General features: G+C 40.5%; 1 protein-coding gene and 1 long non-coding RNA gene across 3 annotated transcripts in view; one reads left to right on the forward strand and one right to left on the reverse strand.

Moving 5' to 3' along the window:
- The window catches only part of ZFAND3 (zinc finger AN1-type containing 3), a 240,902-nt gene that overhangs the window by 179,851 nt on the left and 34,769 nt on the right, over positions 1-26,282 (forward strand). For both annotated transcript variants that reach the window (XM_037895532.2, XM_037895531.2), the window contains exon 5: positions 4,188-4,253. In XM_037895532.2, coding sequence (XP_037751460.1) covers positions 4,188-4,253 — 66 coding nt within the window. The remainder of the gene's footprint in view (positions 1-4,187; positions 4,254-26,282) is intronic.
- Positions 13,705-26,282, reverse strand: part of LOC119565824 — a 58,402-nt gene continuing 45,824 nt past the window's right edge. Inside the window, exon 3 of the long non-coding RNA XR_006289764.1 lies at positions 13,705-16,905. This is a non-coding gene — a long non-coding RNA (uncharacterized LOC119565824). The remainder of the gene's footprint in view (positions 16,906-26,282) is intronic.

Genomic DNA, 26,282 nt, shown 5'->3' on the forward strand with positions numbered 1-26,282 from the left:
AAAAATCCTAGAAGGCACATAAAAAGATCACAAATTCTTTAAAATCTTATGACTTCTCAGCTAGCCTCATGATTTTTATAAATGATTCCCCCTTGCCCCCAAGTACCCGCTTGCAGCTGGGTGCCCTAACACTAGGATTACCATGCTACTTCCCAACTTGGGCCCCTAATGGCTCCATAATAGATTTTCTTGCCTCCATAATACTCCTCCTCGGGGCCAGTTCATTACAAAAACATATAGTGACAAAAATGCATAACAAAAGTCCCCAAACAAAGTCCTTTTATTATTTCCAGTAATGTGATCCTTAAAATCCCATGACATCTAGTCTGCCGATGTAGCACATACCATGCTCTGGTGTCTTCCATCATAGCTTGGCTCTTCAGCCACCCCAGTCCTTCCAGTTGGAGTGCAACCTTGGTCTTCCCAGAAGCAACCCCCCTACTCCCCCTGATCTTCACCAGGCAGCATCCATCACTCCCCTTGCTCTGTTAACCTCTTCTCTCAGAAAGACCAGCAAGGAGACTCTTCTGCTGCTCTTTGGGAGGTCAACTGGCAAACCCCTCTGCAGATCTCCTGGCTTCAGCCTCCTTCAGGCCTCTGGATCCAGCTTGGAAGTCAGCAGGCAGTTCCCTCTGCTGCTGTCCTGCCTTCAGCTCTCTGGCTTGAGGAGGTCAGCCAGCAAACCCCCTCTCCTGCTTTCAGCCTTGCCCCAGGAACCTCTGACAGCTTCCTTCAGGAACTTCCCACCTCTCTGATTCTCCCTGATCCTTTCTAGCCCCAGGTACTGCTTTGCCCTCTTAATTGGCCAAACTAGAGCACCTGGTCTGGCATAGGGCCCTGGACCTGCTTCATTTAAAGGGGAGCAATTAACAGCTTCCAGTCATTTGGATTATGCTAAGAATTGGACAACTAGAGTGTTTCATGTGCAAAGTGCATCTACTGAATGAGCATTTTGTGACCCATAGTTAAACACACCAAGCACTGATTCCAGGTACTAAGATTCTGATACTTAGAGGGACATGTTAACGTAAACCTACTTGTTGTAGTGGTTAAGTGAGGATAGTGATTTAACTTCAGTTTCCTACACAAAACTGTACTAATTTCAGCCAAGTGAAAAATACACCGCCTGTTTCAAATAGTATAAAGATCTCTGAGTTAGTTGTCAGTATTACAATGGATTCAACATCATGGTTTCCCCATAGAATTGCAGATTCGAGCCCACCGTACACAATTATGCATGACTACTTTTAATGGTGGAACAAAAAACAGCTGTAGAAGAAAGTGCTGCAAAGGGCATGCAGACTTCATCGGTTATGAGGCACTCTGGTGTATTTGCATGCAAATCCCAAGTTACTAGTTTTTGAAGCCCCACTACTATGCAATACAAAAAATCAGACCCATCTGAACATAATATCTAATGAGGCAATAAACAAACTCCTGTTGCACTCCAGCAAATGCAAAAGAATGAGAAATAGTTGCAATTTATTCTGCTTTAAAAATGGCAAGTAAAAAATCCTATATTTGCCTGGGTGCTGAAAGCCCCACCTAGTGTAAATATTTTACTGTACAATAATCTTGATCTCATAGGCTCCATCACTGTAGAAAATCAATTTTTCTTTCTATGAAAATTGAAAGAATGTAACTAAATGACATTTTTTAATGGAAAAGGTATTTCACTTGAAACCAAAGTACACTTGCATGGAATTACATCACTAGAACTGCACACTGTTCCATGTTGTTGTTTACATGTAAACAATGGATGTGCACCGGCTCTTTAAAATGGACACTGACAAGTCAAATAGACCTAAAATTGAAGGTTTTGTATATTTCCAATAGCAAGTTTTTTTGGTATTTGTTCTAAAAATTCCTTTGCAATATAAATATCCAAAATGTTCCAACTTTGTACTAGTGCTTGAGTCAGCTTGTAAAAGGCTCTTCAAATGGTTATCAGGTCTGTTTGGGGATTCTTTCATCCCCTTTTTCCAAAACACTAGTGCATTACTTGGCATCTTGGACAATAGCATTAATAGTGTAAATTACTCTGACCTCTTAACATTTTCATTTTTAATATCCTAACAAAGTCTAACACAAGTAAAGAAGCTGAATTCTTAAATGATTTGAACTTGACAGTGTCTTGTTAGATTTACATTTTGATTTACCTTGAAATCACTTTAAAGGTGACCTGTCAAGGGGGAATAAAAATTGTGCTGTTGAACTAGTTTTCCACAGGTCGGCTTGAGGACGCCTTGAAGGGCCAGGGAACTCAAGTGGGATCTACTTCTTCCCTCGTTTGAGAGGCTGGGTTCTGAAATCTCAAAATCTTTTGAGAGCTTTGATCCTCAGTGTTTTTTCAGAAGCTTGAGTTAAACAGATGTTCAAACACAACAAGCAGAATTGTAGGTGGTCTGACTAAAAATGCCTTCCCCTCTCAGTTAGCCATGTTTCTGTCACCTTTTATAAAGCTATAATCCCATGAGTTTTTGCAATATAAACAGAGTTGGCAAGCAAAATCTGACATTTCTGTAGTAAAAACAGGTGCAATTATAACATGAGAAAAATTCAGGCTGCCTTTTTATAAAACATAAAGAAGCAAAAAGGTACAATTAGTTTCCATCGTTGGTCACTTTTACCAGTCCAGATTTGAAATGGTTTGAAAAGGGAAGACTACAATTTGTTCTAGCAACAGTGCTGATTTCAGGACACACAAATATTGGATGACTAGTAACAACTGAGGACTTCTGTACTCTGCTGAGCAGTTTGGACTACAAGTATGTGAATAGCATTGCACACCAAAGTGCTGCACTGTAACTCCCATGTGGATGCTGCAGGCGCGAACAAAAGGGTTCTTAGTTTGCATTAACGTAGTGCTATTTGAAGATGAATACATTAAATGTGAACTAAACCTTTTACTTCATGTCCACACAGGGCCATTATAGTGCAGGACTTCGGTGTGCATGGCAGTTCATACCCCTGTAGTCCAAACTGCCTGGCAGCATAGACATACGCCCAGTTAACAGCACATCCCAATACTTGGGGTCAGACTTATACTAACCCCTTGCTTTAAACTGAATTGTTGGTATTTTCATCGCCAAAGTCTACTAGACCAGACTTAGTTTCAGGTTCTAGGTATGTAATATCATCCAATTATCCAAGCTACAATGTATTATTACTGTCAGTTATGCTTTCTGTCAATTTGTCTTGACTCAGCTATATGGTTTTATTTGTGCTTTACGGCAACACAGTAAATATACTGAATTGGGTTGTTAGTTTAACAAGATCTCTGGAGAGCTCTTCCATGATGATGAGTGTTGAAATATGGTAGGAAGCCTAAAAGCAATTTACCACCAAACAAATACCAGATGAGTGGGCAAGAGTCCAGAACCTGAAAATAAAATTTGTCCACAAAGGTAATGTAGTATATGTTTGTGTTGAGATTATACGTAAAACCAAACTTTTGACCACTTGTGGTGATTAATGATCCCATGACACTTCTTCCATTTTCGTCAATATTATGTCTGTATAACTTCTTGCAGCAGTTTCAGCTGGATATGCTGTTCTCTCTTCCCATCCTAAACTATTGTGTAGTTTTGCTATATGCTGTTCAATAGTATTGCATTCCACCCAAAGAAAAGTACGTTCCCATGGTGGGAGAAGTGATTTTTAGAAATGGGACAAAATCTAGGCCTGGTGAAAGTAGGTTCAACTCATTAAAGTCTATGATCTTGCATCCATTTACATAACCTGCTTGTAAAGCCCTTGTGGGATGTAAAGCGCTATAGAAATATAATGCAAACCTCCTACTGACTGACTTCAGGGGAGCCAGGATTTCACCACAAGGTCTTTTTGTGGATTAACCATGGGAGATCCCAGCTCTGTTGGAATGTAGAATCACCTTTGCCAGTGTATTTCTCTAAAGACATTTCTTACAAAATGTTTACAGCATATAAAAAAAAGTGTCATCCCAATATTTAATTGTAAGTCATATTCAGATATTAATGGGAAGGAAGGGGTGGAGGACAAAGAGCTCAATGAATACTGGACTCTCAATACCCATAAATTCCCAGGACATGTGTATGTTTCAGTACCTGTACATCCCTAGACATAACTCTGATTTGGTTTATCTGTAAGAAGATGGCAAATGCTGAGTAGTAATGTGTTTTGGGACTGACTTTATTCTCCTTTTCCAGGTGGGCCATGCACAGGTACACCTCATGTCTCGTTAGGTACACCAACCAAAAGATCCTGTGACTCTGGTAAGTTTTGCTTTCTATTCGGCTTTGCATAATATGTAGTTGTACAATTACAAGTGAGTGTAGTAAGTATACCAGGAGAATAACAGTGGAAAATAAACCTTGGTGACCTGCTGTTGAGAGTAACAGCTAAATCATTAACATGACATAACCATAGAAAAATACAAAAGTAATCCTGTTGCTTTAATCGAATTTAGATGGAACCTATGACAGTCCCACTTTGAAAGAGCAGAGTTGGTTGCACCCTTCCTAATTGACCTCACAGTACATACAAGGAGGAACTGATGTTTGCATCAGTTGAGACGGGGGGTAAACCTGATTCAGATCAGTTGTTGCAAACCCTTCCATGCCGTTGTCTCTATATTTAGGAGTAAGCACCAATATTACAGTACTGATGGCTGAATGGGGGCTATTCCTGAGCATAGTTAAGGACTCCCTCTCTTTCAGGGATTAGGGCATTCTTCTTCTGCTGTGACTCTTGCAGGAAACGTTTCTCAGTTTGTCAAAAGCTAAAACAGGACACTTATACTGTTGCCTTTTTTTCTTACGTCGTCCCCCTCTTCCAGTCATAAAAGATCAAGATGTTTCTGTCCCATTTAGATGCTTCTAAACAAGAAAGTAAGTTTGCCTCTTTATCCCTTTGCCTCTGTCTCTACACAAACTAAGCTCAACTGCATATGTTTTCCTTCATACGGTAGCCGCTGTAATATTTAACTAAAATTTAGATTGAAGGGTGGTTAAATAACTTTCTGGATAGATGGTCTTGAAAATGATAGTGGAAAAGCACTATGTGAATATTAAAAATGTGATCATAATTAGCATAATGGCAAGATTACAGTTTGGCATGCCATATGGGAGAAGCAATATCTCCTTAGATTAGATTAAGGCAGATGGAACTATTAGACATGTTGAGAAATGTCCCATTAAACATTAAGATGTTTTTCCCAGTAGCTTTCTTATTCCAAGTCTATGCTAGTAATCTAGAGAGATTTTTGGTCCCTTTATTCTGGCATATTTGTCATATGCAATGTTGTTTTAGAAGCTATCAACAAAAATGCAAAGAGAACTTGCTGTTTGGGTTACCAGTCTCTCCTTTAGTATAACAGCCAATTGAGTAAAGCAAATTTGTTTTGCATTGTTTGTAGTTTTCTTATTTTCCCCAAGCCTCTTTTTGAAATTGCTTTCCGTTCACTGGTCAGGGTCTATGTGATTCAGTTGTAGTCTTTCACTCTACTGAAGGAGTTAAAATGTTACTTTCTAAAGAAAAAAATCATAATTACCCACAAAAATGCCAGTATTTTAAATTTCACATTTTTGTCACTATTTATGTTTTGCTTACTTTTAGCATTTCTCCTAGGTCTGACAGTAGAAATAAGCTAGTCAATTCCAGTTTAAAGTTCTCAAGTTCTTGCACAATGTGGGAAGCTCTAGCTTGCAAGCAATTCTTTTTGGGTGCAAGTAATACAGGAAATGTAGATTTTTTTTTTTTTTTTTTTTTTTTTAAAGCACCACTTGTAATAATTAAAAAAAAATTCTAAGTTTTGTTAAAATTACTTATTTCAAAACTTACATTTCAATCAGATTTTCTCAGTGGTGCTTGAAGAAGAAATGGCTGTGTTCTGGGGCAGTGTTTGGGAATCCAGTTAAATAAAAATATTTAATAGTAGTGTGGGTTACAAAGAGGTTTACTATATGTATATAAAGTCTTAAACTGAGCTGGGATTGAGAGGTGGGCTACTGTAGGTGAATGTTGCATATTATACTCAAGATAACTGTAGCCACATTTCAATTTGTGTGCTTGTTCCTAGGAAGTTGGTTAGTTCAGTGGATAAAAACTGCATATACTACACTTTGCATAAATACTTCCTTTTGTAAGAACCCTGCGTTTCCTCAGGTCTGAGCTTTAAAGAAGAATGTTTTGGTGTGAGTCCATCTGCGTCTCTCTCCCCCACCTCGGTGTAGGTTTTCCCTTAGGTCTGCAGTATCAGTATTTGAGACAGAAAATTAGAAATTTGACCTACTTATGTAATATGCTGGCTCCCATCAGGAGAATATTAAGGAAGACATAAACCTTTCACATTTTATTAGCATTTAGTGTAACCATTGAAGAAAGATCAAAACAATAAATCTGTCAAGACAAGGAAAAAGTGTTTTTTAAAAGAATAGTTTTTACCTTGTGCACTTATCAGTTTGGATTCTGGAGCAGCCCTCTGACAAAAAGTCACATTATGATACCAAATAGTGTTTTTCTCCCTTTGCCAGAATTGATGGTCTGGTTGTAAAAGTATTTATATTCTGAAGTGTGTCCAAAGGACAAGGAGTATGATAGAAAAGAATGAAAAGTCTAAGAATGACTAGCTGGGGCGAGGCCTTAAAGGTTTTAAAGAGCGAGACATGTGCGAATGTTGTAGAAAAGATGTTGGGCTCTGGCCTGCTGAATGGTTTTTTATGTATCTTAATTTGTCTTTTATTGGTTAGAATTCATGTCCGGATTAATGGCTGACATTATTGCAGTAAAGCTTTTTCAACTCAGGTTGGCATCCTTACCCCATTTATACTCGTGCCTGTGTCATGAAAGTACAGTATTAAATAGCATAAAAGGATTTTATTACTCTTCTGCTATATGACTCTAAGACTGAATATGTAAATCATAACAGCTGGATTTTAAAGCATTTTCATACAATTTAGAGATTTTCTGGAAAGGTCAGTGAAACTCCTTGAATGCACTCTGCTAATTCTTAATTGTGCTTGAAAAAGAGAGTGCAGTAGAAACAGATCAGTTTCAATAATGATACAGTCAGTCCACAGAGTTTATCCGTATAGTTGTGCCTTACTCCACTTCTCATGGGAGGTCATGGAAACGAAGGATTTTCATGTCATATAAAGATATGTGTGCACGTCATTTGTAATTTTGTCTTGGTGCTAACATATCAGAACTTTATTTTGCATGTCAGGTGGTACTTTTGTGGTCCAGAGTTTCAGTTTTAGGAGTATGCTGTATGCTTCTCCTTGTTTGGGGCTCAATCCTACGAGGTGCTGAGCGCTCTAACACTGATCTTTAAATTTAGGCATGTGCTTAAGTGTTTTGCTAGATCAGTGCCAAAATGCTCAGCCCCCTGCCAGGATTGAGCCCATATTGCCTGAGATGACAACCTTTTGGGAACTGCTAGCACAGACAGTATGGAAATACCAGTCAAATGAATGGCTCCTTGGCTTTGGCTGTGGCTGAAACTTCCTTTTTATGATCACTTTTTATCATCCCTTACACGTCGAGTAAGGACAAAAAGCTCTGGTCTACCATTAATTAGATATTCTATTGCTCTGCAGTGGTAAAGTGTCTGAGCTAACAATATAAAAAAGGTTAGTGACGGATTTTTTTATTATAAAAACAACTTTGAGAGGTTTTTGTTGTTGTTCCAATTGACCTTTTGAGGTGCTCTTTAAGGTGCTCTTTAGTGTTTGACTGTTGGAGGGCACTGTGTTAGCAATCCAACCTTCCTAGAGCCTTCTAGCATCCTGTTCCTTCTGGTGAGAACAGCCACAGAGCTGCGCTATAAATCTCCCAGCCCTGGCAATTATAGTGCCCATTAGAGACACTTTTTTACCCGGCTCAGTTCTCGGCTATACTAATAAAACAGCGCATCAAGCAAGGCTGTAAATAAAAGTTATTACCTAATAGGTAGGCGCTGAAGTGGAACGGATGGGAGCTGAGGCATGGAGGCCTTATTACTGCTCATCAGCAATTATAAACAGGATAAAGTGTCTGGGACTTGCACTGATGCAGGGAGGGCTAATAGAGGCTGGAAGATGACACTGTACCATGATCGGATGATGTATGTTGATGGGTTTTTACTGCCTCATCTTGCTGCCTATTTCTGAGATGAGTTGTATTATCTGTTCCATACTCCCATATCTATCTGGATAGACAGATCAGTTTCCTCTGTTGCCAGAAGGTGGTCTGACGTTTGCTGCACATATACGTTTGCATTAGTTTCGGAAACTGGTATCTAAGAGCATTTTGAAAACCCTTTTATGATTGTTGTAGATTAAGATCCTAATTGTAAGTACTGTAATCGGCATGTAAACAGTTTTAAGGGCCTACTGCTGCAATTTTAGGATGTCGTTTCAGCATCACTATAAGCATATTCTTGCTTAATTTTGACCTACAAGTAAACTGATTTCAGAACTGCTACCCACATTTTGTGGCTGACCATTTCATCTGAAGCCTCTTCTAGACTAAATGATGCACTGTCTGGACTGGATTCCTAACCAGTGTAGTTGAAGTCCCAAAGAGATGAGTTGTATCTTAACCTATATTGTACTAATAGGTAAAATGATTCCCAACAATGGTGCTAATGTGCAAACAGCAGCTGTCACTGCGTGAGAGCTTATGTACACAAACATTTAGTTCATGGTAAGCTGGGGTGTAAATCTACCCCTCACATGCCTGCCATGTGCGAAGTGTCCATGTGGTAACTGTTGCCACACTCTAAAAGTTCCCTAGTGCTCTTTGATCTACTCCCATTTCAAAGTGGGAAAGATCAAAATGCACTAGGGAACTTTCAGTCAATGGCAGGATACTGAGGGGTACGTTTACACCCCAGCTCACTGCAAACTAAGTATTCATGTAGAGAAGCCCTGAGTTATGGAAACAAACTGTGGCTTTTACTGCAAAGCTTTTAAAGAGCATGTAAACACCTGATACTTAACAATATCCAGAAAAAAAGCCTTTTTTCTGATCTTCGATCATTCACCTCCATTGAAATCTCATAAACCTTTGACTGGTGATCTCTTCAGAAAAGCCACAGAGGAAATATAATGCCATTGAAATTAGCCTTCAAACTAGAGGATCCTGAAAAGACGTTTGCCAGCAGCCTGATACTTCAGGTACTAGTTGCTCACGCTGTTTGTTCCTGGGCTGTGAAAAACAACATTTAGAAATGTTTCAGAGTAGCAGCCGTGTTAGTCTCTAAGGTGCCACAAGAACTCCTTTTCTTTTTGCGGATACAGACTAACAAATTTTGTTAACATTTAGAAATGAAAACACATCGTAGCAAGTCAGAACATTCTGGCATTCCTCTCTTCTCTACCCAGAAATGCACACACTGGAAGTGTTTCTAGAACACATGCGGATAATCTCCACTCCAGAAACAGCTCCTCTTTCTTATCAAGCCATCACAGCTACCCATTAAGGATGCTAGAGAGAGAGAAATTGATCAGCATGTAGGCAGTGGTCTCAGCACACCAGAAGCCTAACCATTGTCGAGTTTTTTGTAAGCATTATGGCAAAGAAGAGTTCTGATGAGAGATTTGATTGATGATAATGAGGTGGCTTTGTGGCTGTTTATGGGGAGTACCTCGTAAGTGTGATGGGCATAATGGGAGAAAGCATGAAGATGTTTGTTTGGAAATTTAACAAGTGGTGATGATGGCTGGCATCATGGGCCAATTGGAGGTGGGAGTCAATATTTTGATATCGATTGAGAGAGAAGTAGGGAGATAGGCCATGAAAGGCCTTGAGAGTGAAGACAAGCAGCTTATGTTTGATGACATGGAGAAGGGGGAGCCGGTGGAGGGATGCAAAGAGAGGGGTGACACGGTCAAAGCGATGGGCTAGGACAGTGATACTCAGACTGAGGGTCGTGAGCAGCAAGTGGCTCTTCAGTGTGTCCTCTGCAGCTCATTGCAGCACTTGATATTAAATACTGTGTGATTTAATCTATTAACCAGTCAGGATGCTTTTACTATGTTATTAAGCAGTTGTAGTTGATAAAATAATAATACTTTCGGTCATTCTGCTGTGAGAATTATATATATAAATATTTCCTGTCATACTGTTTAAATATAAATATGTAATATTTGAGTAAATGAAACAATGAATTCACTCTACTGTGGCCCTTTTGGATAATGTCAATTGCTAATTTGACTCCTGAACCACTGAGGTCAGAGTATCACTGGGTTAGGAGAATGGCCTTTGCAGCAGCAATCTACATGGACGTGAGCAGGGCAACATTGCTTTTGTCAAGGCCAGAGAAAAGGATTGTTCAGTGATTGAGACGTGTTGCTGGTTTTCCCCCTTCTAGATCATTTATTAAAGGTAAGACTAATGCATACGGCACCTCACTAAACATCTTGCCCCAACTCTACATTGCCATTTCCCATTACGCTTTTTATCGTCCTTTAGGCCTTCTTCAATCCATGTGACAGGAGTCCTATCCAAGTCAGCGTGCATGAAGTTTGTAAGATTTTGAAACTATCAAATTTTTCACTTATACTCCAGATATGACGACATCTTTCTGTGAAATGATATTGTGATTAAAAAATCATTCCTCAGATCCATTGAGAAAGAGGAGTGGACACTACCCAATAAATTTAAATGTTACGGTTAAAATCAGAGAATTTAAACTTACAGCACTTTGCCATGGGGGATTTCATATTGAGATTAATTGTCTGAACAGTCAGTGCCTCTGTGGGTTCAGTTAACTAGCCTTCCACTATAGCTGTATAATTATTTTTCAAGAATACACATGTAAACTGGTATAAAAGCTTATTTGGCCTTATGCTCCCCGCAGTTCTGAATTCTCTGTTTCATTACCAGTATCCACCCACAGACTTTCAGAAAGCTATTCCCAAATAGCAGAACTACAGCTCAGAATTTTAAATAAACCACATCTCCATTTATTCAAGGGACAGGGGAATTAGAGTTGCATGTCATGCATTTCCCACCTATACCCCTTTTCCAAAACTTATTAAAAATATATATTAGTACGAGATAGGGGTAGCTGAGGGCTTGCTTTTACTTCAGATTGGGCTAATTTGTCTTGGCTGCCTTAGCAGGGCAAAATAAAGAATGTAGCAAAGAATCCTTGAGTCGTTAACTTGAACACAGCCAATATCCGATTGAAAAAATCCGTCAGGGACTTTGCTACTGTCAGCCTGAAGGGGCTGAGTTGATTTCACCACAGACTGCTACAGTTATTAAGCAGTGGCTTGATTATCTGTCCAGATCTGTAATAACTCTCTTACCAGTGGGCTTAAAAATATTGAGAAATATAGCTCTTTATCATTTTCAGTGAGATATTTTAGTGTGCTAGAGTATATTTTTTACCAGTTCAATATTAAGTAACTATCCTGGAACCATTAAAAAACGTGACACTTATCTCTTGCTTCTTCTAGTACTGTGTTTAAATTTAAAGTGTATACAACATAGAAGGTAATTGCTGTACTTCTAACATGGAGACAGTGTCCCAAAGGTTTTATCTTACTCTTGGGTAAAGCCTCAGAATCTAAGTTTAGACATTTCAGACAGCAGCATAAACCTCCAGGTAAAGCTTTTTACTGTTTTCCATTTAGGAATTAATTTGCAGTGAAACCCTTTAAAATGTACAGATATAATCTTGGAGTCTTCTGTAAATCTGTTTAACGGAAGTACGAGGCTTATTAATTCCTTGAATGGAAGGGATGGGAAGTAGCAGACATTGTGTTGAGCCTTAATGATAGGGGTCCCTCTAACTACATGATTCATATGCGGGGTATTCTCTTTTTCCAGTTTCTGTAATCAAATTATGTGAAGTGTACAATTCTCAAGGTTTACTTTGCTGCTCTCTGTACGTTCTACAGTCTGACTTAAAAATTGTCCCATTTTCTAATAAGATACGCAAAAAAGCATCTACAATGTAAACCTCCGCCTTTATCCCCAATCATACTCCCACAAACTTAGCATATCAAATGTAATCTGAAGGGAGCAACTAAAGACTGAACTAAGACCCTGCAACACTTGAATAAAGAACCAGGAGTGAAACAAGTCAAAACAAGGTCCATATGTGTATTCCCTGAACTTCAGTTTCATTGTTCTACTTCTCCTCCAGCACAGAACTGGGCACTTCATCATAAATCAGTGTTGATGCTTCCCAAGTCTCTCTCTTCAAAATGGAGTATACGTTTTTCAGCTAAAGCTTGATTTTTGTTTTACTGCAGATATCTGTAAGTGTAAGCTATCTACACACCACAGCAAAGTCTGCTTCTTTTCCTAAGGATAGTGCCCCAAAAAACAAAGTGATCCAGAGAGAATGTGATTTTAAGATAATGCTGATTGGAAATTAAAGTAGTTGGAAAACAAATCAGCAATTTAATTTCAGAATCTACTTTCAAATGCATTAAGTAGAATATCAAAATAGAAGAGTTTATACATTTTTATTCTTTACATTAATGACACAGCGACTCATGGAGTGACAGTCTCTCATTGCAAGATTACTATCATTAGGAACATGTCACCTATTCTATAGATACTCACAAACCATATTTTGAAGAGACAATGCAGAAAGTGTTTTGCTCAGTAGCAATCAGGATAGCTTTTCACAGCTCCTCCTTTGCTGCATCTGTGGTTTTGCCTTGGAAATCCTTTGATATTCCAATAGGTGTGGGGTGAGGAAGCAACACACAATACTGTAACAAGTAGCATCTTCCCAGAATCTTTGTTTGGATTATTAATAGTCTGAAAAATCAGCTCCTTGAATACTGTTCATCTTCTGATTGATATGGACATGGATGGGTTACACACACAACTCAAAAAGAAAAGGAGGACTTGTGGCACCTTAGAGACTAACCAATTTATTTGAGCATGAGCTTTCGTGAGCTACAGCTCACTTCATCAGTTGCATCCACTGAATGCATCCGATGAAGTGAGCTGTAGCTCACGAAAGCTCATGCTCAAATAAATTGGCTAGTCTCTAAGGTGCCACAAGTACTCCTTTTCTTTTTCCGAATACAGACTAACACAGCTGCTACTCTGAAGCACACAACTCAGTATTTTGAGGCAGGAAGGAGTTGCCTGTTTATATAAACTTGAGAGCATTCGCAGAATTGTAATGTTACAGCTTGCTTACCCATTCTTTCCAATTAGTACAACATTTGAGTAGTTCAATAAATATGGGATTTCTCCCAGTGACTTCAAGGGAAGCAGTTAGGCCACTGCTGACACAAAGTTCCCATGTTATATGTACAATGTTGATTCGTGATTTTGTACTACACAAGCTGAATAACCCTGAGTCCTATTTCTTTATAGAATTGTTGACTGGAAGGGATGTTGAGAGGTCTTCTAGTCCAGTCCTCTGCCCTCAAGGCAGTATTAAGTATTATCTAGACCAGGGATAGGCAAACGTTTTGGCCCGAGGGCCACATCTGGATATGGAAATTGTATGGCGGGCCATGAATGCTCACAAAATTGGGGGTTGGGGTGTGGGAGGGTGTGAGGGCTCCGGCTGGGGTTGCGGGCTCTGGGGTGGGGCCAGAAATGAGGACTTCAGAGTGTGGGAGGGTACTCCGGGCTGGGGGTTGGCGTGTGGGGGGCGGAGGTGAGGGCTCTGGGTTGGGGCTGGGGATGACGGATTAGGGGTGCAGGAGGTGTTCACGGCTGGGACTGAGGGGTTTGGAGGGCAGGAGGGGGATCAGGGCAGGGGGTTGGGGCACAGGAGGAGGTCGGGGTGCAGGCTCCGGATTGCACTTACCTCAAGAGGCTCCCAGAAGCAGTGGCATGTCTCCCCTCCGGCTCCTACACAGCGGTGTTGCTAGGCGGTTCTGCAGGCTGCCCCATCCGCAAGCCCCTGTAGCTCCCATTGCCCGCGATTCCCGGGCGGGGGTAGGAGATAGCGTGTGGAGCCCCCTGGCTGCCCCTACACATAGGAGCCGGAGGAGGGACATGCCACTACTTCTGGGAGCCACAGCACACGCGGAGCAGGACAAGCCCCCAACCCCACTCCCTGACAGGAACTCGAGGGCTGGATTAAAACATCTGCAGGGCCATAGTTTGCCCACCCCTGATCTGCTAGCAATGGTCTAGGTGTTTGTCTATCCTGCTCTTAAAAACCTCCAATTATGGAGATTCCATAACCTCCATAGGCAGTTTATTCCAGTGCTTAACTACCCTGAAAGGAAGTGTTTTTTCTAATGTCCAACCTAAACTGTCCTTGCTGCAGTTTAAGCCCATTGCTTCTTGTCCTGTTCTCAGAGGTTAACAACCATATGCATATGTAAATATGCTTAGGTCTTACAGTGATTGGTTCTCTTTAAATACTGCAGATGGATGGGATGCACGTGATATATATGTGATTGCATCCAATTGCTTTTCAGAACACCCCACCGTTCTACTTGTATGACCTCATATTATCCTGTCTCCTTACTTGATCACTTTACTCGAGTCTCTGCTCTGCCTCTTCTCTGAACTCTCTACTTTTGTCTACACTTGTCCTGCCCTACCTATTTTGAACATTTTCCATGACACAGTTCATTCCCATTCCTTAAACCTCACTAGCACCCCTCCTTTTAGCTGAACTTTCTATAAACTATTTTGTGACCTAGTGTGTTGTGGAATTTCTGTTTTTTAGAAGGGTTTCAATGTTTTTGAGCACGAAAGTTCTAATTTTTATGAATGGAAAAGAAAACCTCCTACAGGTTATTTTTATCATTTTTTCATTGGCATCTATAAAACGTTTTTGGGAAGCTAATAGTTCAGTTTTACCGCGAAGAAAGTATTACTACTAGCCTTCCAAAAGCTGAGGAGATGTCACTCTCTGCTTTGCTGATAAGCTGAATGTAAGAATCATATGGCATTCAATTTCCCAGCTGTAACAACTTCCTTTAACCTCCCTGGATTACCATGGAATTTCTACACTGGATAAATTGCCCAGAACGATCAAGGGTCATCACAAACCCAGCATGGTACCTGCCAATCACTGGTTGTTACTATAGGTGCATGGGTTTGCAGCTGGCAGCTGTTTTTAGACAAGCATCTCAGCTGCTTGCACCTGTAACAGACAACAGACAGCTGGTGCTAGACTGAATGTTTGAGAAGGCTCTCCATCTTCCTCCACATTCATAAACTGAGCAGCTATTTTGGGCTCTAGAGGTTTGCAGTCTCCTTTCTGTCAGGTGATTTGGAAAGTGAGACAGAGTAATTCAGACTATTCTTGCTTATAAACAAGGTCAATCTTTTCTTCAACTAGCAACAATTCAGGTGGCCATTGCCTTATAACACATTTAACCTAACTGAAATCCCTCTATTAATCCATCAAAGGAGTTCTGTAATGCAGGTGCCTGACTACATTTGAACATGCATATTAACTGAATCAATTGGGTGTGTAAGTAACAATATGTAAGAAATTAACATTCCCAGATAAAGACAGGCATGACACTAATGGAAGTACATGATGGGCTGGGGGAGAATGCCTTCTACCACCAAACAAACTGTAGTGCAGGAGCCCTCTGTAAGATGGCACAATTGTTCAACGACAATAGTAAGCAAACCAATTTGACAAGATTTATTAGCATTTAAAGGACTACCATGAAGTAAAAAAAAAAATTTCCACAGTTTTACTAATCATACCTTAGATTAATAGTTCAAGAGTTTTAAATATCTAGTTTAGTTTTCACTTGTACTGTTTACTACCTTCATTTCATTCATCTTGGATAATGGAGTTAGATTGGTATGTTTCATTTCATGAGAGCGATGGTAGCAACCTCATTAAATTACATTCTACTACAGTATGCTTCTTTTCTCACTCAGGGGATGGGGATGAGGCAAAGCAAACTGCTGAAAGTTCGGAGGGAGGGAGGGAGGAATGAAGGAATCTGCGGTGTACACTTCCCCCCCCTTTGGATTTGTCTTCTTTCCATTTCCCCTCTACAAATTGTCATCCTCTTATGATTGCCTTGAGAAGCTTACAATGTCCTTATCTTCCTATTTGTCTACAGAGCACAATGGAAACTAGTGACCCTATGTACATAAATTGTTTGTATATATTTTAAAAAAACAAAAATATTAAGGTTTCAAAATTAAGTACTTAAGAGTTAAAAAGATTCAAGATCATGCACATAACCTTAATTCTGCCCCATGTGCACGTGAATGCATTACTTTTGAATTTAATAATCACATATTCTCAAACATACCATACTATTTTAGCTATGCCTGCGTAGCATTTTGCATTGTATTTCCATTCACGCATACATATACTATTTTCATTGTCATAATAGTCTAGCATGCCATTGATTTAGACTTGTATAAAAAAAGTCTTTTTCCGTTAAGTATCTTAATTTAGTCAGCAGCCAAAGACTACACATTTTCCTCCCAGCCAGCTACACAACCTTCTTTTCTTCTGACTTGAAGGACCTAAAGGATGTTAGCAGGGCTCATTTACCTAAGGTTGTAGGAAAAAGTATATTTGAAAAACAGTCCATAAAAATGCAGATTGACAAGCAGTTATAATTAAAATGACATATGCAGCTGCAGCTTTGCTATATTCTGATGAGAGCTTAACCATGTATCTTTGGCTTGCTCTATACTAGGAATTTACTTCAGTATAGCTTGTGTCTCTGAGGTGTGAAAAATCCACACCCCTAAGAGATGTAGTTACACTGATCTGACCCCCCCCCCCCCCGCGTAGACCAGCAAGGTCAACTGAATTCTTCCATCACCCTAGCCACCGAAGACGTGCATTACCTTTGCTGACGGTAGGTACCTCCTGTTGGTGTAAGTAGTGTCTACTGTGAAGTGCTAAAGTGGTGCAGGTCCAGTGGTGCAGCTCTGCCACTGTAGCATTTTAAGTGTAGACAAGTCCTTAAAGTCACTGACATAGGTATTTGGGAGTTTTCGTGGGGTTTCCTAGGTAAAAAAAAAAAAATTCTTGAAGTAGAATTGTTTGGTTAGATTGTTTGTAGCTTGTCCTGGGACCCACCTAAGAAGAAGCAATTCTTGATTTAGTCTTAAGTGAAGCACAGGATCTGGTCCAGGAGGTGAATATGGCTGAACTGCATAGTAATGGCGAACACAATGTAATTAAGTTTAACATCTTTGTAGGGGCGAAAGTGTCAAGGAATCCCATCACAGTAGCATTTAACTTCAAAAAGGGGAACTACTGAAAACTGAGGAAACTAGTTAAATGGAAATTAAATGGAACGGTTACAAGGGTGAAATGCCTGCAAGCTGCATGGAGACTATTTAAAAAAACACCATAACAGAGGCTCAAACTATATTTATACCCCAAATAATAATTAAAAAAAAACCAGTAAGAAGACCAAAAAAAATGTTTTCATGGCTAAACAACAGAGTAAAAGTGGAGGTTAGAGGCAAAAAGACACTGTAGAAAAATTGGAAGTCAGATCCAAGTGAGGAAAATAGAAATGAGCATAAGCACTGGCAAGTCAAGTGTAAATAAAAGTATAACAAGGCAGGCCCAGAAAGAATTTGAAGAGCAACTAGCTAAGGACACAGAAACTGACAGCACCCCCCCCAAAAAAAGTACAGCAGAAGCAGGAAGCCTGCCCAACAGTCAGTGAGGCCACTGGATGATCAAGATGCTTAAGAAGCACTCAAGGAAGACAAGGCTGTTTTTTGTTTGTTTTGTTTGTTTTTTGGGGTTGTTTTTTTTTTTTTGGAGTGTTAATGCCAAGTTTTTATTCAATGCCGGTTACAGACTTTGGAGGGGCTGGGTGTTGGGGAAGAAGTTAAATGAATTCTTTGCATCAGTCTCCCCTACAGAGGATGTGGGGGAAATTTCTACACCTGAACCATTCTTTTAGGTGACAGATCCAAGGAACTGTCCCAGATTGAGGGGTCAGTATTGGAGGTTTTGGAATAAATTGATAAATTAAACAGTAATAAGTCACCAGGACCAGATGATGTTCACCCAAGAGTTTTGAAGGAACTCAAATATGAAATTGCAGAACTACTAACTGTGCTATTAACCTAACACTTAAATCACGCTCTGTAGAGATGATTGGAGGGTAGCTAATGTAACAGCTGTTTTAAACAAGGCTCCAGAGACAATCCTAGCAATTACAGGCCAGTAAGTCCAACTTCAGTACCAGGCAAATTGGTTGAAACTACTGTAAAGAACAAAATTATCAGACACATAGATGAACACAATATGTTGAGTCAACACAGCTTTTGTAAAGGGAAATCATACCTCACCGATCTATGGAACTCTTTGAGGGAGTCAACAATCATGTGATATAGTGTACTTGGACTTTCAGACAGCCTTTGACAAGGTCTCTAACCAAAGGCTCTTAAGCAAAGTGTAAGCAGTTAGGAAAGGTCCTCTCGTGGATCAATACCTGGTGAAAAGATCTAATAGTCAGTTTTCGTATTGGAAAAAGGTAACTAGTGGGGTCCTCCAATGATCTGCATTGAGACCAGTGCTGTTCAACATATTCATATATGATCTGGAAAATGGGGTGAACAGTGAGGTGGCAAAACTTGCAGATGATATAAAATTACTCAAGATAGTTAAGCCTGAAGCTGACTGTGAAAAGTGACAAACAGATCTCACAAGACTGGGTGACAAAATGGCAGATGAAATTCAGTGTTTCTAAGTGCAAAGTAATTTACATTGGAAAACATAATCCCAACTATACATACAAAATGATGGAGTCTAAATTAGCTGTTACCACTCAAAAAAGGTGGTAATGTTAGGAACCATTAGGAAAGGGATAGATAATAAGACTATAAATATCATAATGCCAATATGTAAATCCATGATACGCCTACATCTTGAATACTGTGTGCAGTTCTTGTTGCCCTATCTCAAAAAGGATATATTAGAATTGGAAACGGTGCAGAGAAGGGCAACAAAAATGAGAAGGGGTATGGAACAGCTACCATATAAGGAGAGATTAAAAAGACTGCAGCTGTTTGTTTGGTAAAGAGATGTCTAACGGGGGATATGATGGAGGTCTACAAAACCATTAATAGTGTGGAGAAAGTGAAAAGGCAAGCGTTGTTTACCTCTTCACATAACACAAGAACCAGGGGTCACCCAATACAATTAATAGGCAGCATGTTTAAAACAAAAAAAGGGAAGTACTGTCACGGAGTCCCCAGGCGATGCTCTAGAACTGCTCCCTACGAAGCCAGGCAGGACTCTGGTGAAGTCTCCTCTCTGTGAGCAGACTGTCTGCAGGGCAAGAAGCTCACACCTTATCCCACCACCTAGAGACTTAAGAAATGCCTAGGGGAAACGGAGGCACCCCTACAGTATTCAGAGGAAACGTTAAGAACAGTCCCACTTCGTCACAAGTACTACTTCACATAGTCAACCTGTGGAACTCATTGCCAGGGGATGTTGTGAAGGCCAAAAGTATAAATAGGTTCAAAAAAGAATTACATACATTCATGGAGGATAGGTCCATCAGTGGCTGTTAGCATGTAACCCCATGCTCCAGATATTCCTAAATCTCCAACTGTCAGAAGCATCTGGCACTGGCCACTGTCAAAGACTGGATACTGGACTACATGGACCATTCATCTGACCAAGTGTGGCCATTTTTATACTATGAGAACATCCTGTCCCAATCGCTGCATAAGGCAGGTGTGGGCAAACTTTTTGGCCTGAGGGCCACATCGGGGTTGCGAAACGGTATGGAAAGGTTGCGAAACGGGGTTGCGAAACGGGTGGGGAAGGCTGTCTCCCCCTAAACAGCCTGGCCCCTGCCTCATCGCACTTCCTGTCCCCTGACTTCCCGCCTCAGAACCCCCGACCCATCCAACCGCCCCTGCTCCTTGTCCCTTGACCGCCCCCTCCTGGGACCCTCGCCCCCTATCCAACCCCCCCTACTCCCTGTCTGCCCTGACCCCTATCCACACCTCTGCCCCCTGACAGGACCCCCGGGATCCCCGACCCATCCAATCCCCCCCTGACCGCCCCCTTCCAGTACTCCCACCCAACCCCCCCGTCTCCTGACCCCCCCCCCCCCCGAACCTCTGCCACATCCAACCATCCCCTGTCCTGACTGTCCCCCAGGACCTCCTGCCCTTTATCCAACCCCTCCCCCCCCCCACCCCCTTACCATGCTGCTCAGAGCAGCAGGACAGGCTTATTGGAAAGCCTGGGAGGTGGGCGGGCGCAAGCCGTGCTACGTGCACGGCGGCATTGCTGCGGGGGAGGGAGGACAGCGGGGGAGGGAGCTCAGGGGCCGAGCAGGACGGTCCCGCGGGCCGTAGTTTGCCCACCCCTGGTATAAGGTGTGGAGGGAGAGATTCCCTGCTGCAAAGTTTAAGCCGTGTAGCTTTTACAGACTAGGCAGTGAATGAAAGGGCTCTGATAAATTTTTCACTGTGCTGCAGTTAGCCATTCACACATGAAGTGCAGCCTTCTGTAGTTTCCCTCCTGCTGAGCCTAGTGAGAGAAGGTCCTTTTCAAAATGTGCTGCGCAGTGTGATTTGTATCAGGTTTGGTCACATCAAACCAATTTTTACAATTAAACTCAGTCTCAGCTAATTGCCAGTGAAAACTATTTCCCTTTTGAAATTTTGGGTTTTTTAACCCCACCTTTTTTAGTGCCAAAGCAATTTAAAATTAGATCACCATTTTTTATAATGGAGGAATTTTTCCCCCTTACTCTAAACAGATTAATTTTGAGCAAACTTAGTTAAACAAAGCCCCTCACATTCATAAAGAGTGAAGCCTAGAAATTTCAGCCCAAAAGATGAGTTTCACAAAGCTTATAAACAATAAAAACTGGGGTGGTTTGAATGAAAACTTGAAGTAAGTTTAAATATAGCAGTTCCTGTCACTCCTGCTATAATAAATAAGGTTTCATTTTCAGGTCAGTTTTGACCCAGTCCCCTCAATAACTTCTACATTTAAAAAAAACCTCTTCTACCTGAAATTTTGCATATGTGATCTCCTGACAGATTTGGGCAGGGAGAGGGTTAGGAGAGGGTCAGAATTTGAAGTGGATTTGTCCAACTGGTTGAAAGGTGTGTCAAAAGACGTATTTTACTTTTGGAAAGTCTTCCAACAATTATTTAATTGTGTATCTAAAACAGCTTGGTATAGGAATTCCAAACTTGTTGCATTCATTAGGACTCAGGACAAATGCATGTTGAACTGTTTTGTAGTTAATGTAAAAGTTATTTGTTGTTTCTGGGTGCTATCCAAAATCTCCAGAATGGTAATTTTCATGAGGAGGTCTCTATTTTATTCACTCCACAGAAACAGAAGAGGATGCATAACAGAGTTTTTGAGTTCTGCAGGGATTCCTGGAGAGTCTGAAAACACTAAGTTGTACAAGGACTCTCTATATAAGTTTCACTGCATCAAGTTTTTTTTAAATCTTTCCCCCCAAAAAAACCCCTAATCAAGTTCTCAAAGTTCTAAAGCGAGAGGTTATAAACAGATATTAATGTGAATAATAATGCTAGAATACTGTAGTAACCTCAGAAAACAAATACTTAACAGGATGGGAAATTGGACTGTTGTATTAATATAGATGGAATAAAAGTGTCAAAGATGTTAACACGCTCCTATCACTGTCCAACGTTAAACAGCGTTAAACAAGATTTGGGGTTTGGTATACAGAGACCTCAGCCTGCTTAGTACCATGACAAACACACCATTAAAAATTTACTTTAACCATTTATTAAAGATACAGAAAAGAAGGAAAAACAGTTAAAGTATTTGAAATGTAAAGTATTAAATAAGGCTTTCATTTTAACAGGATCCCTTGTTCCCTTTTCCGTTAGCTAGAGAGTTTTTTCTGTAGAAAGAACTCCCCTTTGTCTCACAGTCTCTTAGATGGTATGAAAGATTGTATTAACTGTCCTTTTGGGGAAAAGAGAGAAAATGCAGCTTCCATCTCTGGTGTTGACTGTCACTTGCAACCTCTGCTGGAAAAACACAGGCATAGCACATGGTCTTACCAGCCACTCCGAGAACTGACAAACTTATACCAGCATTGGGCTGTTAAATCATAGCTTTTAGCTGCCTCTCTGGTCACAGGCTCACAGCAGTGTTGCAGAATACACAGTCTTGGCAGCCTAAGCCTGACTCTTATTAAACAGGTTTCAGAGTAGCAGCCGTTTTAGTCTGTATTCGCAAAAAGAAAAGGAGTACTTGTGGCACCTTAGAGACTAACCAATTTATTTGAGCATAAGCTTTCGTGAGCTACATACAGAGTATGCATCCGATGAAGTGAGCTGTAGCTCACAAAAGCTTATGCTCGAATAAATTGGTTAGTCTCTAAGCTTTCATGAGCTACAGCTCACTTCATCAGTTGCATCCGATGAAGTGAGCTGTAGCTCACGAAAGCTTATGCTCAAATAAATTGGTTAGTCTCTAAGGTGCCACAAGTACTCCTTTTCTTATTAAACAGGAGTTAAAAAATTAGAGGAATAGGAAAGAGAAGAAATATGGTAAGGAAGGAGAGACACACAAAGGTGGGTGTGTGTGTGTGTGTGTGTGTGTCACAAGCCAGATGGTGCTCAGGATTTAGCCTGAGCCACTGGAGGTGATGATGTCATCTTGTGCAGACTCTAGTCAGGACACCTCTTAGGATGAGGATGACAAAAGCATGCCAGTGTCATCCACTGAATCCTGGGGTCCCAGGAAGAGGTGGGCTGGTGGCCATGATGGTAAAACTTACTCCTCTCCCCCTCTTTTCTGTCAGCAGTTATCCCCCTTTGTTTCATCTCCACTCATTTCCCTCCAAAAGTATTTTCTTTTTAAGAATCCTGAAAGGGAGTGATGGGTGGAACATTATTTTGTCCATGAATTAGGTCTAATTTTGACCACCAGTTTTGGTTCACTGTCTTCTGATTCCGTGCTTTCCTTGTTTACCAGGCATAATTTAATATACTCCTGGAGTTATATCAGGAGGCCTTTTTGTTTGAACTAATTCAGTCTCTGTCTCCATTTTCCACCTGTCAAGGCTGAATCCCCACTCTGGCACTTTGAGTACAGAAGGTGGGGGCCTGCAAGGATTTTAAAAATTAATAGTGGCCACTCCAGGCTTGTATTACATTCCCAAGGTTACAGCTTTTCTCTGACTTTGGCTTGGTAAATGCTGCCACCACCCAAATGCAAAAAACCCCATTGAACCCAGGAAGGAGCACCTGTGAATTCCTCCCTGTGGGGTACCCTCAAGCCCTTTCACCCCCCTCCGGGGAAGAGCTGAGAAAGGAAACAAAGGAAATTAGCTGTTGCTACCAGCTAATTAAACAACACATGCACTAACCGCTTAGGGACACAAAAATCCAATCCAGTTCTTAGAAAAGGTAAAATTTATTAAAAACAAAAAGAAAGGAAATACATTTGGAACTTAGGCTTTTTGCTAGATCTTAAAAGAAACCATTACAAAAATTAATCATCAAGATAGCTCTCTTGAGGTTCAGCTTAAAGTTTACAAGCAAAACAAAAGCATCTCGGGCTAGCACAGAGGAGATCCACAAGCCAAAATAAAGAAATAAACCTAATCGCGTTTATTTAAACATGCCCTGTCCAATGATTTCTTCTAGGTATGGAAGATGAATTTTTATACCTGATTCAAGACTTACACAGCATTCCTGCTTATAGCATTGCTGCTCCATGTCTCCTTCTCCAGAGAACAACAGACAAAGGGGAAGTTTTTCTCCTATTTTAAAAAGTTCTAGCCTTCCCATTGGCTCTTTTGGTCAGGTGGCCACTCCTTTTCTTTTACCTAAGGGCTTATTAACCCTTTACAGGTAGAGCAAGCAGAGAACAGACCAAGAGGGATTTTACAGCTAACTGGCTGGCTGGGTGTCCATCAAAGGGAGCTACTCTTTCCCCGTCTCCCCCCTTTCATGTATCACACCACCTTTTCCCACCAACATTTATGGTTGTAGGTTATTGTGACGCTTTATGAACTTTCACTCACTTTTCACAATTGAGCTCACAATTAGGGTAAATCTGTAGGCCCAGTTATCACAGCAGGACTTCTCATTAAATCTTAGTAAGGAAATGTGTTGTGGATAGGGGTTTACGAGCTACAGCCTAGAAAGATTGAAAAAAGTTGCATAAAATAGGAGTTGTCAGGATAATTTTATGTTATGGTAGGACTTTTGGATGGGCAATTTAATATGGAAGGTGTTCAGATACCACAGCTAAAACCTACATCTCTATCTAGAGTGCTAGGTCAAAGTACCAGAGAACAGTTATGATTAAGGAATCTGTGAAGACCCCAAAACAAGAACCAAAGATCACTAGTTTGGTAAAATCTTGGAAAAAACCCTCAGACTAGGCTATTGTTACACAAACACTAAATTTGTTTAAGACATGGTGTGTGGTATAGTACTTCTGCGTCAGTTTACTTTTAAAAAGGGCCTATCAGACACATGCAAATGAGCTGTTGGCGAGGGGGACAGAAGTGTAATAAAAGGCCATTACTCATTTGTTTCTAACTTTCTGTATCTCTACAGCCATTGTTCAATTTGTTGTTTGTGTCTAACAGAAAACGTTTTGTTTTTGTTTTTTTGGTCAGAATTCTATGTTGTGACAACCATCTGTTTTGCAAATACCTGAAGGGTCACCATTCGGCCTTTCTACTTTGAGTAGGCAGTGAAGGCAAGCTAATATAAATGCTATGTAAATACGGTAAATTCAACCCAAATGAAAAGAGGGAGGGCCCCATATTGGTTAAGTGACGTCTCCATCTAGAATTGCCCCTTTGACTTGCCCTGCCATAACAGAAGCAGCCCTGATGGGTTCTAAAAGGAATTCCGTCTGCGTCTCAACCAGGATGATGTGGATCCTGCAGGAAGAAAAATAGGAGAGGATCCTTAGGACTCTGACGTGGACACCTGAACTCTATGGGGAAAACCCCTGAAAATATGTCCTATAGAAATCCAGGGAAATAAAAAGTAAATTGGTTCCTTGCTGAAATGGACAATACCAAGGAGTTGAACACCAGGATATATGACCCGCTTTCAAAATGCAGATTCTGGTTGTGTGGGGGGAATATCATCCACAGTGTAATTACCAGGGTTTCAAAATAATTGTCATAATACGTATAATAATAATAATACATGTGACAATACATAATACGTATCAAAGGGGAGTAGGGGTTGGGGAAGTTGCTGGAGGAAATGGCTACAAATTTTGCTATGCTCCAGTCCCCTTAAATAGTTGAACTTCCATTGCTGCAGCAAACACGCAAATACTATTTCAAACAGATGTGTTAACTTTAACTTCACTTGAAATATACGATACGGTTTATTTAAAGAAAAAGATTCTGGCAAATGCAATAGTAAAAATCAGGTAATTAGGCTGTTTCCTCTTAGATATTCCTAATGTGTAGTTCAGCATATCAGGAGAATGATAATCCCTTGCTTTAAGACTAGCTGAAAAAAACTGCCTGTATTTCTCCAAGTCTCTGTTGTGTTTTTTACCTGTGACTATGTGGGGTTCTTTGTGGACAGAGGTTTTAACAGCTTATGCTCCTTTTTAAATGGTCTGAGGAGAGATAGCAGTGATGTGTGAGGGTTCATTAATTATTGCTCTTACTGATGTTTGCACAGGCAGTTGGGATCATAAATGTCAATCTGTCAGAATGGGATGGGTTCAAAAAAGCCTGATTGAGTTCCTCAAAAGCTGTCATGAAGTTAGAGATTAAACAGATTCATTTCTTTCTTAAAGCAAGCAGCAAGGGAAGGGATTTCCTTTCTCTCCTGCTTCTTTTCCTTCTCTTCCCCCATCCTCTACATTTTCCAAGCACTCACCTCTCTGCTGGCCTCACAGTCCCCTGGCAATGTCAGGAAAGAGCCACAGTGATTGTTAGTGAAGCCATGTATGCGCAGTCTGCAAACTCTGCTGTGGAAGGAGAGTGACTGGAAGACTGGGATTCAGTTCTGACAGTCCTGGCATGATTTATTTGGAAATTATGAGCTGGAGAACATAAGTAATGAAGACAAGATCTGTGACAGTAAGGAACAAATGTGAGTTTCTGTTAGAGACCAAACAGAATTTTTAAGAACATTGCTCTATTTGTTTTTCTACTCAACTCTCCAATTTAAAACTTGCTCTACTAAATTACCAATCTTCTCTCACTTTCAAATGAGTCTGACAGAGAAGCTACAATTAGAAGAATCTGCATCCTTAGAGGTAGATTAGAAAAATCCAAATTTCCCATCTCTAAATGTGGAGTTGCAGTTAGTGAAAATGGAGGACAGAGTGATGTGTTACTCTGTAGATGAGACTCCTCATGAAACCTTGGGATAGCTCAATTATTTAATTTTGCCTTCCTTCA

Source organism: Chelonia mydas, chromosome 3, assembly GCF_015237465.2.
Source record: "Chelonia mydas isolate rCheMyd1 chromosome 3, rCheMyd1.pri.v2, whole genome shotgun sequence".
NCBI lineage: Eukaryota > Metazoa > Chordata > Testudines > Cheloniidae > Chelonia > Chelonia mydas.